General features: G+C 44.2%; 1 protein-coding gene across 7 annotated transcripts in view; it reads left to right on the top strand.

Annotated features, from left to right (window-relative positions):
- The window catches only part of ATG13 (autophagy related 13), a 401206-nt gene that overhangs the window by 238302 nt on the left and 143037 nt on the right, over positions 1-19867 (top strand). For all 7 annotated transcript variants that reach the window (XM_069221706.1, XM_069221705.1, XM_069221704.1 and 4 more), the window contains one exon: positions 2476-2569. In XM_069221706.1, coding sequence (XP_069077807.1) covers positions 2476-2569 — 94 coding nt within the window. The remainder of the gene's footprint in view (positions 1-2475; positions 2570-19867) is intronic.

The raw sequence follows: 19867 nt of genomic DNA, 5'->3' as shown, positions 1-19867 counted from the left end.
GACGCGGGTACTTACCTGCAAGCAGACCGGAACCGGGGCACCCCCTTCTCTCCATTCTAGCCTATGTGTTTTGGGCACCACTTTGAACTCTGCACCTGACCGGCCCTGAGCTGCTGGTGTGGTGACTTTGGGGTTGCTCTGAACCCCCAACGGTGGGCTACCTTGGACCAAGAACTAAGCCCTGTAAGTGTCTTACTTACCTGGTTAACCTAACAAATACTTACCTCCCCTAGGAACTGTGAAAATTGCACTAAGTGTCCACTTTTAAAACAGCTATTTGTCAATAACTTGAAAAGTATACATGCAATTTTGATGATTTGAAGTTCCTAAAGTACTTACCTGCAATACCTTTCGAATGAGATATTACATGTAGAATTTGAACCTGTGGTTCTTAAAATAAACTAAGAAAAGATATTTTTCTATATAAAAACCTATTGGCTGGATTTGTCTCTGAGTGTGTGTACCTCATTTATTGTCTGTGTATGTACAACAAATGCTTAACACTACTCCTTGGATAAGCCTACTGCTCGACCACACTACCACAAAATAGAGCATTAGTATTATCTATTTTTACCACTACTTTACCTCTAAGGGGAACCCTTGGACTCTGTGCATGCTATTCCTTACTTTGAAATAGCACATACAGAGCCAACTTCCTACACACAGTCACAACATCTGTGCTTTAGAGTTTCCAAGAAAGCTCTTTCTATGATGTTCATTCCAGCTAGAGTGAAGCACAGGACTCCTGTAAGCCTTTCCGCCTCTCCTGCATAGAACTCTGAAGATCAGGAATGACTGGGCCCAAGTCATCCTAATGGCTCCAGTTTGGGCTAGGAGAGTGTGGAACCCGGAACTTCTGAGCATCTGTCTTCCGATCAGGCTACTGCATCAGGAGGATCTTCTTTTGCAGCAGCAAAAACTGCGTTCTGCCCCCTAACCTGCATAACGACGGAGATTGTGGATGTCATCTTTTATGAAGTCCATTCACAACAGATGTTGGGAATGATTTGTGGCTTGGTGTGGAGTCTGCAGGGCAAATCTTTTGCAAGCTACACTTTTGGATACTTTGTGGTTTGTTTTGTCTTTGACCCAGCAAGGTCTTGTAGTGGGCACTATCAAGTTATTTTTGGCTTTTTAAGCTTTTTTGCATTTGCCAGACCAGCTGTCGTTGGTTAAATCACCTGTTGTGATGCCGTTTCTTAAAGGTTTGATATGTGTTCCCTCCCAAACCACTTGTGATGCCACAGTGGAAACTTAATGTGGTCTTGATGTCCTCATGTGTACGCCCCCTGAGCCTTTGCACAACATTCCTCTGCGTCCTCTGACCTTAAAAACTGTTCCCTCATTGCAATTCATGAAGCACTACTGCTTCGACCGCAAGATCTGTTGAAAGGACCTTTTTAGACTGAGGCCACATTCCAGACCCTCTGCCTTTGGCAGGTATAGCTTTGGTATCTGCTCAAAAGTTGAGAAATCAGTGGTTAGAAGTATCCATCAGAGGAACAGGTTATTTAGGTAACGCTCTTTCTGGTGAATACTCTACCCATCTCCATGTTCAGTGGTCTCGTCCATCTTCCATCTAACAAGATCTGGAATTAGAGCTCCGCTCAATGGTACCACTAATTATTTTGTTCTCTATGCCAGAGGGTGTGGCAAGAGTCAAGTAATAAACTGATGTCAGCGTGCAGGGGTGGTGCTGAATATGCGGTTTCACTCTGTCCCCTCATGGGCGCCACCTAGCCACTGCTGAGGACGTTTCTGGGTCCAGTCTTGCGCCTGGGGCTGTTCTAGGGTAGGAATCTGCAGCTGTAGTACCCACCAGAATTAATGTTACTGAAGGCAAGTAACTTCTTTCCCGCCCTTTGATCTGGGGGCTTATATTCTCTCATTTTGTTTGTAGCACTCTGAATGTTTGTTTTCTTCCTCTCTAACCCGCGTGCTGCTCTCACAATCACACATCTGCCACCTGTGTTTCTTCCCTCTGCTCGCGCCGCCTGTTGCTTTCCCCGACTCTCATCGCCTCCCTCAGGTTCTTTTACTTTTTTTATCCTCTCCGCAAGCTCTTCCATCGTTCAGCTGCATTAACCTGCTTACCCCCATCCCTCACTGTCCACTTTTTTTTCTTCTTCATTTTGTCATCCCGTTGCGTCGACCATGTTTTTCTTTACCTATGTTCTTTTACATTTTTTGCTGAACAGCATCAGCAACAAGTACTGTCAAAGGCAAAAGGTCGGCCAATGGCTTCCAAAGGCGAGACCTCTTAGCTTTGCCAATGCTTGTTTTAATTAAAGCCTTCACACTGATTTGTCACTTAAATGGGTTTAAATGGTTTTACAGGCTCCCTAAACTTTGAAGTCAATACGAGCCACTGAAAGAAAGGCATGTTTTGCTCCATCCAGCTTGAGTGCAGAGTTTTCAGTGGACTAAGTTTGGGATTTTCTTTCACCTGTGACATGTATGTTTTTCAATATCTAGAGCGATGACCGATGACACAGGCGCAGCATATCCAGTGGTGGAGGAGTCTCAGGAGGTGTGCACCACATCGTTTTCCACCTCTCCACCGTCACAGGTAATCAAAAGTGTCTACGTGCTGGAACATTTATGTGTGTTCTCACCCTCGGGCCTCTTGAGCCTCCTTGGAAGACCTACAAGTGGGGCTGTAGGTTGCTGGGGTACATCACTTGACATAAAGGGCCGCTCAAGGTAACAAATCCTCAGCTTTTCATTTATATAGTTTTAAACCAACTTCAGGACTTCTAAGTAGGGAAATGTTGACTCCATCTAATTGATACACACGGATTAAAATAAGTGAGCAATGCATGTTACTGTGCTTCAGACGAAGGAACAAATCCCAGGTCACTGATCTCTTGAATCGTGGAGGTGTGGGACATAGAATTCCTCATATTGGGGCGATCAATACTCTCAAATAACGTGGAATATCTTAGCTGTATGTTAAATCTTGAACGTTTTTTTATATGAAATATCTTAAAAAGAACGTTATTAGAACAATTTCTGTTAAAAAGCAACATTGTTTTTGTAAAACTCTAGTTAGAATTCAGAGGTCTCTGAGGTTACCAAGTGGGTTGATACTCTGGTTATTTTTTCAGTCCTTAGGTTTAACCTGAGGATACATCCGCATTGTGTTAGGTATTGTAAAGCCTTAGCGAAGCCACATTCTTGAGTTAGGATGAAAGTCACACGGCGGAGCACGCTCTAAGCTGATGCGTCTGCTTTGTGGACCAAGGATCCCTGGCACTCCCCTTTGCCGTTTCTGGAAGCACGCCCCTCCTGCGGTGGGAAAACCAAATACATGTACGAACAGTATGTTCGATGGCATCTGTCGCTGTAGATACGCATGTTCTGCAATAGCTCGCCATCTGGTGTTGGGTCGGAGTGTTACAAGTTGTTTTTCTTCGAAGAAGTCTTTCGAGTCACGGGACCGAGTGACTCCTCCTTTTGTCTCCATTGCGCATGGGCGTCGACTCCATCTTCGATTGTTTTTTTTCCGCCATCGGGTTCGGACGTGTTCCTGTCGCTCCGAGTTTCGGAACGGGAAATTAGCTAGTTTCGGAAGATTTTCGTCGGTATTGTTGCGTTCGGGATCGGCGTACTTAGATTCCACACCGCATCGAAGATCGAAGAGCTCCGGTGCCCTTCGGGGTAGTTTTTCGATCCTCCGTCGGGGCCTGGTCGGCCCGACCGCGTGCTGAAGAACGCCGATGGAACGGACCCCGTTCCGTTTCTGCCCCAAATGCCACAATAAATACCCTTACACAGACCAACACTTGGTCTGCAACCTGTGCCTGTCACCTGAGCACAGCGAAGACACTTGCGAGGCCTGTCGTGCGTTCCGGTCCCGAAAAAAACTCCGAGACCGTCGAGCCAGAAGACTTCAGATGGCGTCCGCACCGACAGCCCAACGGGAGTTCGAGGAACAGGAAGAGGAAGGTACCTTCTCGATCCAAGACTCAGACTCCGAAGGATTCGACGATACACAAACCGTGAGTAAGACGTCGAAATCCACTCACAAGAACATTTACAAGGCCCAGGGGACGCCACTGCCACCAGGCCATGGCTCGACCCATAAATTCGGTGACCGACCGTCGGCACCGAAAAAGGCCCAAACAGTGCCGAGATCGTCCGACTCCGGTCGAGACACCGGCACGCAGCCTTCTCGGGACCGAGAAAGTGCTGGAAACAAGCCTCGACACCGAGATGCCGGTGCCGACACGGCTCGACGCCGAGACAGCGGCACCGAAACAGATCGACGCCGAGAGGTTTCGGCCCCGAAAAAGAAGAGAGTCACCTCGGAGCCGAAAAAACACGCAGACAGGGTTTCGATGCCGAAACAAACTGCAAACGACCCAGCTTCAGGCTCTTATACATAACAGCACTCGCTAACCTCCCAAATGCAGAAGCATAGGTTTGAGGAAGAGCTGCAAGCAACTGATGTGGACCATACGCAAAAGCGTATCTTCATACAGCAGGGGACAGGAAAAATAAGCACCCTTCCCCCCATTAGGAGAAAGAGAAGGTTGGAGTTCCAGACGGAACAGACACCACAACCAAAAGTGGTGAAAAGAGTTACCCCACCACCCTCTCCTCCGCCTGTGATTAACGTCTCACCAGCACAAACTCCATCACACTCCCCAGCTCACACCACCATGAGCCAGGGTGACCAAGATCAGGACGCATGGGACCTATACGACGCCCCAGTGTCAGATAACAGTCCGGAGGCATACCCTACAAAGCCATCTCCACCAGAAGACAGCACCGCGTATTCTCAAGTGGTGGCTAGAGCAGCACAATTTCACAACGTAAGCCTCCACTCAGAACAGGTCGAGGATGATTTCTTATTCAACACACTCTCCTCCACCCACAGCTCCTACCAAAGCCTGCCTATGCTCCCTGGTATGCTCCGGCACGCAAAAGACATCTTTAAGGAGCCGGTCAAAAGTAGGGCAATCACACCAAGGGTGGAAAAAAAGTATAAGGCGCCTCCTACAGACCCGGCTTTCATCACTACACAGCTGCCACCAGACTCTGTCGTTGTAGGAGCAGCTAGGAAAAGGGCCAACTCTCACACATCTGGAGATGCACCACCCCCAGATAAAGAAAGCCGCAAGTTCGATGCAGCTGGTAAAAGAGTCGCAGCACAAGCTGCAAACCAGTGGCGCATCGCGAACTCACAGGCACTACTTGCGCGCTATGACAGAGCCCACTGGGACGAGATGCAACATCTCATTGAACATCTGCCCAAAGACTTACAAAATAGGGCAAAACAAGTGGTTGAGGAGGGACAGACCATTTCCAACAACCAGATCCGCTCCTCCATGGACGCTGCAGATACAGCTGCACGGACAGTTAATACATCTGTAACTATCAGAAGGCATGCATGGCTCCGAACGTCTGGATTTAAACCAGAGATTCAACAAGCAGTTCTCAATATGCCTTTTAATGAAAAAGAACTGTTCGGTCCAGAAGTGGACACAGCGATTGAGAAACTCAAAAAAGATACGGACACTGCCAAAGCCATGGGCGCACTCTACTCCCCGCAGAGCAGAGGGAATTACAGCACATTCCGTAAAACGCCCTTTCGAGGGGGGTTTCGAGGTCAAAGCACACAAGCCAGCACCTCACAAGCCACACCGTCCAGTTACCAGGGACAGTATAGAGGAGGTTTTCGGGGACAATATAGAGGAGGGCAATTCCCTAGAAATAGAGGAAGATTTCAAAGCCCCTACTACTAAACAGTGACTCACAGGTCACTCACCCCCTCCACACAACACCAGTGGGGGGAAGAATAGGTCATTATTACAAAGCATGGGAGGAAATCACTACAGACACTTGGGTTCTAGCAATTATCCAACATGGTTATTGCATAGAATTTCTACAATTCCCTCCAAACATACCACCAAAAGCACAAAATTTAACAACACACCATTCCAATCTCCTGGAGATAGAAGTGCAGGCACTATTGCAAAAGAATGCAATCGAATTAGTGCCAAACACACAAATAAACTCAGGAGTTTACTCACTGTACTTTCTGATACCAAAGAAGGACAAAACACTGAGACCAATCCTAGACCTCAGAGTAGTGAACACTTTCATCAAATCAGACCACTTCCACATGGTCACACTACAAGAAGTATTGCCATTGCTAAAACTACACGACTACATGGCAACTTTAGACCTCAAGGATGCTTATTTCCATATACCAATACACCCATCGCACAGGAAATACCTAAGGTTTGTATTCAAAGGAATACATTACCAATTCAAGGTACTGCCTTTCGGATTAACAACCGCACCAAGAGTCTTTACCAAATGTCTAGCGGTAGTCGCTGCACACATAAGAAGGCAGCAAATACATGTGTTCCCATATTTGGACGACTGGCTAATCAAGGCCCATTCGTTCATACAGTGCTCAAATCACACAAATCAGATCATACAAACCCTCTTCAAACTCGGGTTCACCGTCAACTTTACAAAATCCAACATTCTGCCGCGCAAGGTACAACAATACCTAGGAGCCATAATAGACACATCAAAGGGAGTAGCCACTCCAAGTCCACAAAGAATTCTAAATTTCAACACCATCATACAACGCATGTATCCAACACAAAAGATACAAGCAAAGATGGTATTACAACTCCTAGGCATGATGTCATCATGCATAGCCATTGTCCCAAACGCAAGACTGCACATGAGGCCCTTACAACAATGCCTAGCATCACAGTGGTCTCAAGCACAGGGTCACCTTCTAGATCTGGTGTTAATAGACCGCCAAACTTACCTCTCGCTTCTGTGGTGGAACAACATAAATTTAAACAAGGGGCGGCCTTTCCAAGACCCAGTGCCACAATACGTAATAACAACAGATGCTTCCATGACAGGGTGGGGAGCACACCTCGATCAACACAGCATACAAGGACAATGGAACGTACATCAAACAAAACTGCATATCAATCACCTAGAACTTCTAGCAGTTTTTCAAGCACTAAAAGCTTTCCAACCAATAATAGTTCACAAATACATTCTCGTCAAAACAGACAACATGACAACAATGTATTATCTAAACAAGCAGGGGGGGACGCACTCCACGCAGTTAAGCCTTCTAGCACAAAAAATTTGGCATTGGGCAATTCACAACCAAATTCGCCTAATTGCACAGTTTATACCAGGGATACAAAATCAACTCGCAGACAATCTCTCTCGAGATCACCAACAGGTCCACGAATGGGAAATTCACCCCCAAATTCTGAACACTTATTTCAAACTCTGGGGAACACCTCAGATAGACTTTTTTGCGACAAGGGAGAACGCAAAATGCCAAAACTTCGCATCCAGATACCCACACAAACAATCCCAAGGCAATGCCCTATGGATGAACTGGTCAGGGATATTTGCTTACGCTTTTCCTCCTCTCCCTCTCCTTCCTTACCTGGTAAACAAACTCAGTCAAAGCAAACTCAAACTCATATTGATAGCACCAACTTGGGCAAGGCAACCCTGGTACACAACGCTGCTAGACCTATCAGTGGTACCCTGCATCAAATTGCCCAACAGGCCAGATCTGTTGACACAGCACAACCAAAAGATCAGACACCCAGATCCAGCATCGCTGAATCTAGCAATCTGGCTCCTGAAATCCTAGAATTCGGGCACTTACAACTTACCCAAGAATGTATGGAAGTCATAAAACAAGCCAGAAGGCCATCCTCCAGGCACTGCTATGCAAGTAAATGGAAGAGGTTTGTTTGCTACTGCCATATTAATCAAATACAACCATTACACACAACTCCAGAACATGTAGTGGGTTACTTGCTTCACTTACAAAAATCTAACCTAGCTTTCTCTTCCATTAAGATTCACCTTGCAGCAATATCTGCATACCTGCAGACTACCTATTCAACTTCCCTATATAAAATACCAGTCATTAAAGCATTCATGGAGGGCCTTAGGAGAATTATACCACCAAGAACACTACCTGTTCCTTCATGGAACCTAAATGTTGTCCTAACTAGACTTATGGGTCCACATTTTGAACCCATGCACTCCTGCGACATACAGTTCCTAACCTGGAAGGTGGCATTTCTCATCGCCATTACTTCCCTGAGAAGAGTAAGCGAGATTCAGGCGTTTACTATACAGGAACCTTTTATACAACTACACAAAAATAAAGTCGTCCTAAGGACCAATCCTAATTTTTTGCCAAAGGTTATTTCACCGTTTCATCTAAATCAAACAGTGGAACTTCCAGTGTTCTTTCCACAGCCAGATACCGTAGCTGAAAGGGCACTACATACGTTAGATGTCAAAAGAGCATTAATGTATTATATTGACAGAACAAAAAACATCAGAAAGACTAAACAACTCTTTATTGCATTTCAAAAACCTCATGCAGGAAACCCAATTTCAAAACAAGGTATAGCCAGATGGATAGTTAAATGCATCCAAATCTGCTACCTTAAAGCTAAACGACAGCTGCCCATTACACCAAGGGCACACTCAACCAGAAAGAAAGGTGCTACCATGGCCTTTCTAGGAAACATCCCAATGCAAGAAATATGTAAGGCAGCCACATGGTCTACGCCTCACACATTCACCAAGCACTACTGTGTAGACGTGTTATCCGCACAACAAGCCACAGTAGGTCAAGCCGTATTAAGGACATTATTTCAGACTACTTCCACTCCTACAGGCTGATCCACCGCTTTTGGGGAAATAACTGCTTACTAGTCTATGCAGAACATGCGTATCTACAGCGACAGATGCCATCGAACTGAAAATGTCACTTACCCAGTGTACATCTGTTCGTGGCATCAGTCGCAGTAGATTCGCATGTGCCCACCCGCCTCCCCGGGAGCCTGTAGCAGTTTGGAAGTTACCTTCAATTATTTATATATGTATCATCTCAACCTTAAATAGGTACATACTTAGTCACTCCATTGCATGGGCACTATTACTACAATTCAACTCCTACCTCACCCTCTGCGGGGAAAAACAATCGAGGATAGAGTCGACGCCCATGCGCAATGGAGACAAAAGGAGGAGTCACTCGGTCCCGTGACTCGAAAGACTTCTTCGAAGAAAAACAACTTGTAACACTCCGGCCAAACACCAGATGGCGAGCTATTGCAGAACATGCGAATCTACTGCGACTGATGCCACGAACAGATGTACACTGGGTAAGTGACATTTTCATTATTCTAAGTTATTTGATCTCCCTCATTTTTGTAGCCCGTTGAATTATATACGTTAATACTTATTTTCTTTTTTTTAAACACACAAATAAAGAACGGGGCTTCTCTAAGGCTTGGAACAAACCCTAACATCTTACTGAAATGTATTGATAGATCAAATCCTACAGTCAGTTTTCAAGGAGTGGACATTCTACTTAGACTTCTCCACCAAACCACATTAGTGGATGATGCTCCCCTAATGGAGCATTGTAACTCCTCAGTCTTTGTGTTCTAGGACATAAACCCCACCTTGGACTGTTCTATTCTGCATTTGACACCTCGCTTATCTGCATCCACTCACTGCTTGTCTTGTATATTCTGCTGGTTGAATGTTCTGCGCGTTGCGCACCGTTTTCTGATATCACGCAGCACAGGCGATTGCGGGACGTTTTACCCCTCGCTGGTGCTAACAGTGTGCAGCTGACTTAAACAAGAGTCGATTGTTTCTCTTTATTGAGTATTTTTGTGGTTTTAGTTAGTCTTGTCTGGTATTGAGATGTGTGCTTGATGCAGAATAATGGACTTTAGCCTTCACTGGCTGAGTAACCTACTTGCACTGCCCTAAAACTCTTTACAAAGAGAAAACGTTTCCATATTCACCTTAAAGCACATTTTCTTCTTAGTTGGCTTTGCCAGTGCACTTTGAAAGGGGTCTTCAGAATGGATGAAGCGTCTGAAAATCCCATTCAAGGCAGCAGAACAGAGGAACCTATCTCAGAGTACATTGCGCTGCAGCTGAAAGACTGCTCATTTGTCTGACCTTTTGACTCAGCCCTTCCAGAATTCCCTGTAAAGACATAATTCAACATCCTTTTGTGCTCCTTCTTCCTGCGTGTTTCTTTTTTTTTTTTGCTTTTCAATAGTTTTTCTCCTGTTCATTAGACTGACAGCATGTCTTCTGTCTTTGTGAAGAGTCCATCCTGTGGGAGGAAGAAATATGAACAAGCCCTTCAGTAGAATTAGCTCTAATTATTTTATAGTTCAAATGCCAAGTACTGATGAACACTGCGTCAGTGTACCGTTCCTTGCCGTAGCCTGCCACAGATGTGCACACAAATACTGATCACCACAATTAAGTTATAACGTTTTCAAATCACACTTAACAAGATTGTTCAGGTAATTAACTGCAATTTAAAAAAACTGCTTTTTTAGACGAAATCCAAGCATGAACATTTTCCTATTTTGATTTGGCCTCAAACAGTGTATTCTGAGATCCTCTTTCTAGTGGCTAAATCTAGTCCAGCGTACGCAGAGTATGAGTCTGAGAAGGAACAGCTTGTGCTGCACATGCTTGTTGGTTTTGTCACTTTGCAAGTGTCTGGTCTCCTGTGCGTCTTCCCAGATTCTTACCATGTAGATTTGTGTAGCAGATGAACCTGCTCATTTCTAAGCGCTGAAAACATAGGGTCGTTAGTGTCCAGAGTCCATTCTTTGCGTTGTGTAGACCTTAAAGTTAAAGTGTAGACCTCAAAAGGCTGAGCTTTCCATCCAGAATTTATGTATGCAGTAACCTCCGATTGTTGGCAGGTCTCTGCAGGGTCTTGGCTGCTTGGTGCTCACTCTCACCAGCTTGAGAAAAGGGATTCAGTTATGAATTCTCTCTGCAAGGCTGGTGTAGAGAGACGCAATTAACAAAAAGGGGGAACCCTTTAACTCAACCCAACCTAGGGTAAATAAAGCATCAACAAAACAAGCATTGGCGGGTAGAGACAGATTTAACCTAAGTTATAAGCACAGTCTTGAATTCTGTTACTATTGAGTTTATTTCTTACTCAGAATTATTTCAAAACCAATTATAATAGTCAAAAAACGATAGGGAAATTAGGAAAATGAAAAGGCTTGTATACAATACAGTGACTGAAAACACATAACAAATTGTACTTTACTAGGTATAACAATCGACCTACACAAACACAGGACTTATACAATCACAATTAATGATATTACAGGAGGACAGAAACACAAACATGAGCCCTATACATTTAAATAGTGGTCACCATTAACATTTCACATGTAATCCACTTCTGCATGCTAAGGTACTGGGCTTCTGCGTACACTTACTAATCTAGTGTTAAATATTGCTTTCACACTAGTGTATTCTAGTGTACCTACACTCTTTATATTCTCATCAAGTATTTAATAAACCCAGTGCTCTTGCACTCTATAAAGTCAACGCGTTTCGGCCTTTCAATTTAAGGCCTCATCAGGACTGGAAAAGGGCAGAAGGAATTCTAAAAAAAGAAAACCAAAAAGAATTCTTACAAATGTGCCTACCACATGTCATTTATAACCCAATCACCAAAAGTGTATCATACATATATACATCACATCTACAAAATGTTTTTATTTTGTGTTAAAAACTTATTTAAGATCTATCTAAAATCGATAGTGCCCAGGTATTTGTAGTGTGTCCTACTACACCCAGAGAGTCAATTAAATGGCTTAACTGCAGAAAAATTTTTTGAAAAACATTCTAGAGCCCTAATTATTAACATTATCTCTGCTGGATAATTTCTATATTTCAAATATATCTCTACTTAGTTTGCACAATGAAATATAACACATATTTACCTTAGTTCTTGTTGCCCACATCTGGGGTACCGAACTTGTTTAAAATCAATTCCTGTTAAGAGCCGACTGAAGATTCTTCTAGTCGCCTTTCTCTAGCGAAAAAACGAGTGGTCTAGTCAGTGTATATTTTCTATGGCTATATTTCAAAACTATCACCGAAATCAGAGTCACTTCATTTGTAAGACTTTCGGCTTACCGTGACCGGCGTCTAAATTGGGAACGCTCGCATTTAGGAACACGTGCAATTTTGAAGCCGTGTTCCGTGCAGCACTCGCTACTCGGCGGCCGGCTGCTCGTGTCCTTAACTGGCGTCTTTCCGTTTACTGTCTGGTTGCCTTGGCGACCCCATAGAATTGTGGGAACTCTAACCCTTCTTAACAAACAACTAAATCCCGGCGGCCATCTTAACACTATTAAACTCGTAAATCTTCTAATGATTATAACTCCCAGAAGGAAACTAAAATGCATCTTTTAGTGATATGAGGTGGAGAACCTGCTTGACTATCTATATGGCTGTTCAAACGTTTCATTTTGTCATAATTGACTGAATTTGCCAAGTTTTACAGGACTTAATGATGCTGATGAAATATGGGCTCTAATTAAGTAAAAATGGTAACTATTGCCAGAAATTCATAAATTATGTTGGGGTTACTGCTTTATTAAAGAATGCGCAAATTGAGATATGTGATATCAGAGATATAAGCAGATCAATGGGCATACAGTTTAGTGTTTGCCGAGACAATTGGTTTAAATTTATGCTAGGCAGCTAGTTTGAAGAAGGATGAAATGCTCGTGTTTGACTAGAACATAAAAAGAGCAGTGTTAATCATATAAGTCCCCAATAATAGACCAGCTCAGACAACTTGGCAAATTCAGTCAATTATGACAAAATGAAACGTTTGAACAGCCATATAGATAGTCAAGCAGGTTCTCCACCTCATATCACTAAAAGATGCATTTTAGTTTCCTTCTGGGAGTTATAATCATTAGAAGATTTACGAGTTTAATAGTGTTAAGATGGCCGCCGGGATTTAGTTGTTTGTTAAGAAGGGTTAGAGTTCCCACAATTCTATGGGGTCGCCAAGGCAACCAGACAGTAAACGGAAAGACGCCAGTTAAGGACACGAGCAGCCGGCCGCCGAGTAGCGAGTGCTGCACGGAACACGGCTTCAAAATTGCACGTGTTCCTAAATGCGAGCGTTCCCAATTTAGACGCCGGTCACGGTAAGCCGAAAGTCTTACAAATGAAGTGACTCTGATTTCGGTGATAGTTTTGAAATATAGCCATAGAAAATATACACTGACTAGACCACTCGTTTTTTCGCTAGAGAAAGGCGACTAGAAGCATCTTCAGTCGGCTCTTAACAGGAATTGATTTTAAACAAGTTCGGTACCCCAGATGTGGGCAACAAGAACTAAGGTAAATATGTGTTATATTTCATTGTGCAAACTAAGTAGAGATATATTTGAAATATAGAAATTATCCAGCAGAGATAATGTTAATAATTAGGGCTCTAGAATGTTTTTCAAAAAAAATTTCTGCAGTTAAGCCATTTAATTGACTCTCTGGGTGTAGTAGGACACACTACAAATACCTGGGCACTATCGATTTTAGATAGATCTTAAATAAGTTTTTAACACAAAATAAAAACATTTTGTAGATGTGATGTATATATGTATGATACACTTTTGGTGATTGGGTTATAAATGACATGTGGTAGGCACATTTGTAAGAATTCTTTTTGGTTTTCTTTTTTTAGAATTCCTTCTGCCCTTTTCCAGTCCTGATGAGGCCTTAAATTGAAAGGCCGAAACGCGTTGACTTTATAGAGTGCAAGAGCACTGGGTTTATTAAATACTTGATGAGAATATAAAGAGTGTAGGTACACTAGAATACACTAGTGTGAAAGCAATATTTAACACTAGATTAGTAAGTGTACGCAGAAGCCCAGTACCTTAGCATGCAGAAGTGGATTACATGTGAAATGTTAATGGTGACCACTATTTAAATGTATAGGGCTCATGTTTGTGTTTCTGTCCTCCTGTAATATCATTAATTGTGATTGTATAAGTCCTGTGTTTGTGTAGGTCGATTGTTATACCTAGTAAAGTACAATTTGTTATGTGTTTTCAGTCACTGTATTGTATACAAGCCTTTTCATTTTCCTAATTTCCCTATCGTTTTTTGACTATTATAATTGGTTTTGAAATAATTCTGAGTAAGAAATAAACTCAATAGTAACAGAATTCAAGACTGTGCTTATAACTTAGGTTAAATCTGTCTCTACCCGCCAATGCTTGTTTTGTTGTTGTAGAGAGACGCAGCAGGGGAAGAGAGCTACGGAAAGCTCTAAGGAGAACAGAAGAGAAAAGTTTGAAGAAGAAATGCCAAATTGGAGGGCAATTGGAAGTAACAAAGGCAATGAAAGGAAGGAATATCAGGTAGAGGATGGAGTGAGGTGGGTAGGGGTAGTAGACAATGCAGAGAAGGTGAAAAGGTGAGCCTATAGGATGCCAGCTTCGGAACCTGTCTACCTTGGTTATGAACGCCAGCTTCCCCACTTAACAGGCATAATTCTTTACAATCTAGAGTCCTCCAGATCAATCTACTTTGATCTGAGTACAAGTGATTATTACTTGGGTTGATGGGAGGTAGGGAGTGAATATGACTGGGAGTATAGCTTTGTGTATTTTCGTTGACCGCTTTTCTACATCAGTTCTTCGTGAGATCATGGACATGACGGATGCTTGTCTGCTGAGTTGGGGAGTAGTTCTGAACTGCGTTGGATCTGAGTGCAGTTTATTGCTACTCACATTTCTTTTTCCCCTCCCGTGTCAAAGTTCGTATTGATTTAGAGATGCTACACAAGACCATCTACTACCAGCACAAACACAGAAGGATGAGATCGATGCATGGCCTTTCAGAGAAGGGATGGGTCCGTTGGCATTGATGTACTGCTCAAGGTCTCGCCTTTCAGCCTGTGCAGATGCAATAAGCAGGTCCTTCGCAGAAAAATGCAAAGTGGCCATTAGCAACTAAGTTCTCAAATACCTTCTTCTTTATTTCTAAAACCACAAGTCTCTCTTTCTGCATCTGCCCTCCATACTGAGCGTTGGTCTGCGTCGGGGTGTTATGCCACGTCCAAAGATGAAGCATGCCACTCGCTAGTGGGTGAGGGCAATTTAAAAAAAACACTTGCAGGTCCCTAGATTAAGAGGGTTGACTTGGTTTTAGATTTGTTCTCCTCTTTTCTTCCTTGAGTGGGTTTAGTAAATTGAAGACACCAGAAGATGCTTCCAGGTACTAAGAAGGCAGATCAAAAGTTCAAGTCTCTATCTCTCCAGTGTGCCGTTACTCGTGCTGGTTCCTAGAACCTGCTTCACCTCTCAGAAGTACACTAATGGCACTGTATTTCCATTGTTGCTTTTATTCGATGTATTAATATATGTCAACTAAGCAGAATTTGTTTGGTATGTCATGTTTCACTTAGAAAAAAAGAAAAATAATTGGGCTTCAGGAAGAAAATCGGTGTGTCTGATTTTGAAATTTGGGCTGAAACAAGTTCATTTAACTCTGCATGATAGCATTTTCCAGAAGCAACGATTATTGAATTTATTGCTTATGGTGGTATGCGCTCAGCTTACATATCATCTGTAATTGCCTTGGATATCTCCTGTGAGTCCAAGGAAAAGTTTGTAGCTCAACCCTCAGTGAGTGCCTTGATGGTTGGGTCCCTTACCATCACCAGTTGGATCAACTGCGCTTGGTGTATTGCGTAGACGCCTTGAAAGAGGCAAAACATCTACCAATACATTTTCTTATACTTTCAAGAGGAAAGGTTTCTGCATCTGATGCTTGTAGAAATGAATCAAGAACATTACAGAAGAAACAGTTTTGTGATATCTTCTCACTGGACAGCCCTGCTTCCTGGTTCCTGTCTAGATGTTTTATGTTTGTTACTGTCACTCTATATAGAAAGAAGGTCAGTTTCTACTTTGGGAGTCCTATTGCCCTGATTACATCAGAATTAACTTCACATTTCATGCTATTACATGGTAGCTGCCTTTTATTTTCCAGGTACCTTTCTAAGTATTACTTTAAAACCAGTGTGTGTGTGTACACGTTTTAATTTCATTTCAAATTTAAGAATAAAGATTATTGACAGTTAATTATGTCTTTAATATTTAACATGTTCTGTACAAAAATACTTTTAATTTAACTTATTTAATTTAATGTAATATTTTAAACAAACATTTCTTTAACACAAAAACCCTTTTACTTCTCTACACTCGACCCATCCCTGAGTGCTAAAAACGAGTACGCTACACACACTGTTAGGGTTAGAACTCTTAACATTAACTTACTTGTGAAGTAAAGCTATGCAAAGCCGAAGACTTACCTGCGATATAAAATCTGCGGATTTAAGGCTTGTGATGTCATGGCTGCCGCTGTAATTAATGGTGACGTACATACAGCAAGAACCACGCGCAGACTGCTTTACTGCCGCAGCAACAAAGAGTTCCTTAGCAAGTCTTGGGAAAGAGTATCCTGGTGACGTGTTGAGGGAGCTTCTTCAAGGATGACAGGAGCCGGTTGGGTAGATAATATTATATTCATTATTTGTTTATTGGGCCCTTAAGTGCGGCATGATCACAGCACTGTCAGGGCTTTGGGGCTGCTTCATACCACCCCCAGACTTCTACTCGACACCCATGCACACCAAAATTCCACCTCGTCATCACTCAACATTCCAGACACCAGCTGAGACACACTGGGAATCCGTGGGGTAACAACTGCCCCGGCACCCCATGCTGTGCAGGGAGCCCTGAGCCTTAGGGGCTCCCCTCAGCACAGCACCCTGACCTGAGAACTCCTGAGTCTGGAAGGGGCCCCTCCATGTTCATTGCAGGGCCCCCTCACGTTTTGTTATGCCACTGCTGGGAATAGAGACACATTGGAAACTAGACACCTCCATTTTAATATTAAACAACAAAGCAAGGAACTGTAATTCCCTTATAGTTGGCTAGTCACTTGAAATCTCTAAATCTCCAACATGTCGTGGCCGCACATTCACCTACGTAACAACCTGATGCACCCTTCAATGTCTACACAGACACAGAAAAAAACAAGTGACACTCACTATAAATGACGAGGAAATCCTATCTATCCCACAAGACAGGCGGCTACTCGCACCGTCAGTCAAACAAAAAGGACAAAACTGACCTTGCCCAATGGTCCAGGAACAGAAAGTCCAGTGCCCTCCTTGGACATTGAGCTGTAACAACATGTGTCAGCCTACTCTCAAGCAGAACGTATTATCATGGACTGTCTGTGCCACCAGTGCCAGGGAATGGAACCCTTGAACCTCCTTTGAGAGTGTGGTTCCCCTCGCCCCACACCTGCACATTTCAGGCACAAAGACGGCAGCGAAGAGTATCCGAGCTGCAGCTCAATTCACATGACCATACTAAAAGTCAGTAACATTACGTTCGATGGCATGTGTAGCTGCAGATACACATGCTGTGCACATCCCGCCATCTGGTGTTGGGCTCGGAGTGTTACAAGTTGTTTTTCTTCGAAGAAGTCTTTTCGAGTCACGAGACGGAGGGACTCCTCCCATTTCGACTCCATTGCGCATGGGCGTCGACTCCATCTTAGATTGTTTTTTTTCCACCATCGGGTTCGGACGTGTTCCTTTACGCTCCGTGTTTCGGGTCGGAAAGTTAGTTAGAATCTCGGAAAAATCGTCGGTATTGTTTGCATTCGGTATCGGGTTAGTTACAACAGATCGACACCGAATTGAGAAGAGCTCTGGTGGCCCGTCGGGGTTTTTCGATTCCCGTCGGGGCCTGGTCGGCCCGGCCACGTGTCTCTTCAAGGCTGATGGAACGGACCCCATTCCGCTTCTGTCCAAAATGCCATAGCAAGTATCCATATACAGATCAACATCTGGTCTGTAACTTGTGTTTGTCACCGGAACACAGGGAGGATACTTGTGAGGCCTGTCGAGCGTTTCGGTCGAGGAAGACACTCAGGGACCGAAGAGCAAGAAGACTGCAAATGGCGTCGGCGCCGACAGGACAAGGGTGTTTCGAGGAGGAGGAAGAAACATTCTCCATCCAGGATTCGGACTCGGAGGAGGTCGATCCCGAAGAAACGCCGAAAACCGTGAGTAAGACGTCGACACAAAAAACTCATGAAAAGACTGCCAAAGCTCAGGGGACGCCACCGCCAACAGGCCATGGCTTAACCCGAAAAGTAGGTGACCGTCCATCGGCACCGAAAAAGGGCGAGCTGGTGTCGAAGTCATCCGACTCCGGTCGAGATACAGGCACGCAGCAATCTCGGGCCCGAGAGAGTGGCTCCGAAAAGATTCGGCACCGAGACAGCGGCACCGAAATTGGTCGGCACCGAGAGGGCACGACGCCGAAAAGCAAAAAGATTTTGTCGGAGCCGAAAAAAGCAGCAGAAAAGGTTTCGGTGCCGAAACATCCGGCATCCGAACCGAAAATTAGTTCCTATTCAGAGGAACAAGGACTGTCCTCTCAAATGAAGACACACAGATTTGAAGAGGAATTACAAACAATAGAGCCAGATCACACGCAAAGGCGGCTCTTTATTCAAAAAGATACAGGGAAGATCAGCACTCTTCCCCCAATCAGAATGAAACGAAAACTTGCCTTCCAAAACAAGGACAAGGACAAACAGCCACAAGCAAAAGTGGCTAAACAAATAACACCACCACCATCCCCACATCACTCTCCACAACTATAACCGGTAGCCACTCCACCAATGATGCAATCCCCAACACATACGGGGATGAGTCAAGATGACCCTGACGCATGGGACCTTTACGACGCACCAGTGTCAGACAATAGTCCTCAGTGCTATCCAGCAAGACCCTCGCCACCTGATGATAGTACAGGCTACATTCAAGTGGTATCAAGGGCAGCAGCATTTCACAATGTCAGCCTTCACTCAGAACCCTTTGAAGATGACTTCCTTTGTAATACACTGTCGTCTACGCACAGTCAATATCAAAGTCTGCCAATGTTGTCAATGTTGACAGGTGTTTGAAGAGCCTGTCAAAGGGAGAGCCATTACTCCAAGAGTAGATGATAAATATAAACCGCCACCAACAGACCCAGTGTACATCACACAACAGCTATCACCAGTGTAAGGAAATGCCTCCTTGGCATGGTTGCCCCCTGACTTTTTGCCTGTGCTGATGCTATGTTTACAATTGAAAGTGTGCTGAGGCCTGCTAACCAGGCCCCAGCACCAGTGTTCTTTCCCTAACCTGTACTTTTGTATCCACAATTGGCAGACCTTGGCATCCAGATAAGTCCCTTATAACTGGTACTTCTAGTACCAAGGGCCCTGATGCCAAGGAAGGTCTCTAAGGGCTGCAGCATGTCTTATGCCACCCTGGAGACCTCTCACTCAGCACAGACACACTGCTTGCCAGCTTGTGTGTGCTAGTGAGGACAAAACGAGTAAGTCGACATGACACTCCTCTCAGGGTGCCATGCCAGCCTCTCACTGCCTATGCAGTATAGGTAAGACACCCCTCTAGCAGGCCTTACAGCCCTAAGGCAGGGTGCACTATACCATAGGTGAGGGTACCAGTGCATGAGCACTGTACCTCTACAGTGTCTAAGCAAAACCTTAGACATTGTAAGTGCAGGGTAGCCATAAGAGTATATGGTCTGGGAGTCTGTTTTACACGAACTCCACAGCACCATAATGGCTACACTGAAAACTGGGAAGTTTGGTATCAAACTTCTCAGCACAATAAATGCACACTGATGCCAGTGTACATTTTATTGCAAAGTACACCCCAGAGGGCACCTTAGAGGTGCCCCCTGAAACTTAACCGACTATCTGTGTAGGCTGACTAGTTCCAGCAGCCTGCCACACTAGAGACATGTTGCTGGCCCCATGGGGAGAGTGCCTTTGTCACTCTGAGGCCAGTAACAAAGCCTGCACTGGGTGGAGATGCTAACACCTCCCCCAGGCAGGAGCTGTAACACCTGGCGGTGAGCCTCAA

This window comes from Pleurodeles waltl, chromosome 3_1 (genome assembly GCF_031143425.1).
Source record: "Pleurodeles waltl isolate 20211129_DDA chromosome 3_1, aPleWal1.hap1.20221129, whole genome shotgun sequence".
NCBI classification, from domain to species: domain Eukaryota; kingdom Metazoa; phylum Chordata; class Amphibia; order Caudata; family Salamandridae; genus Pleurodeles; species Pleurodeles waltl.
The sequence above is the reverse complement of the archived record's forward strand: the minus strand, read 5'-3'. Positions and strand labels throughout refer to the sequence as shown.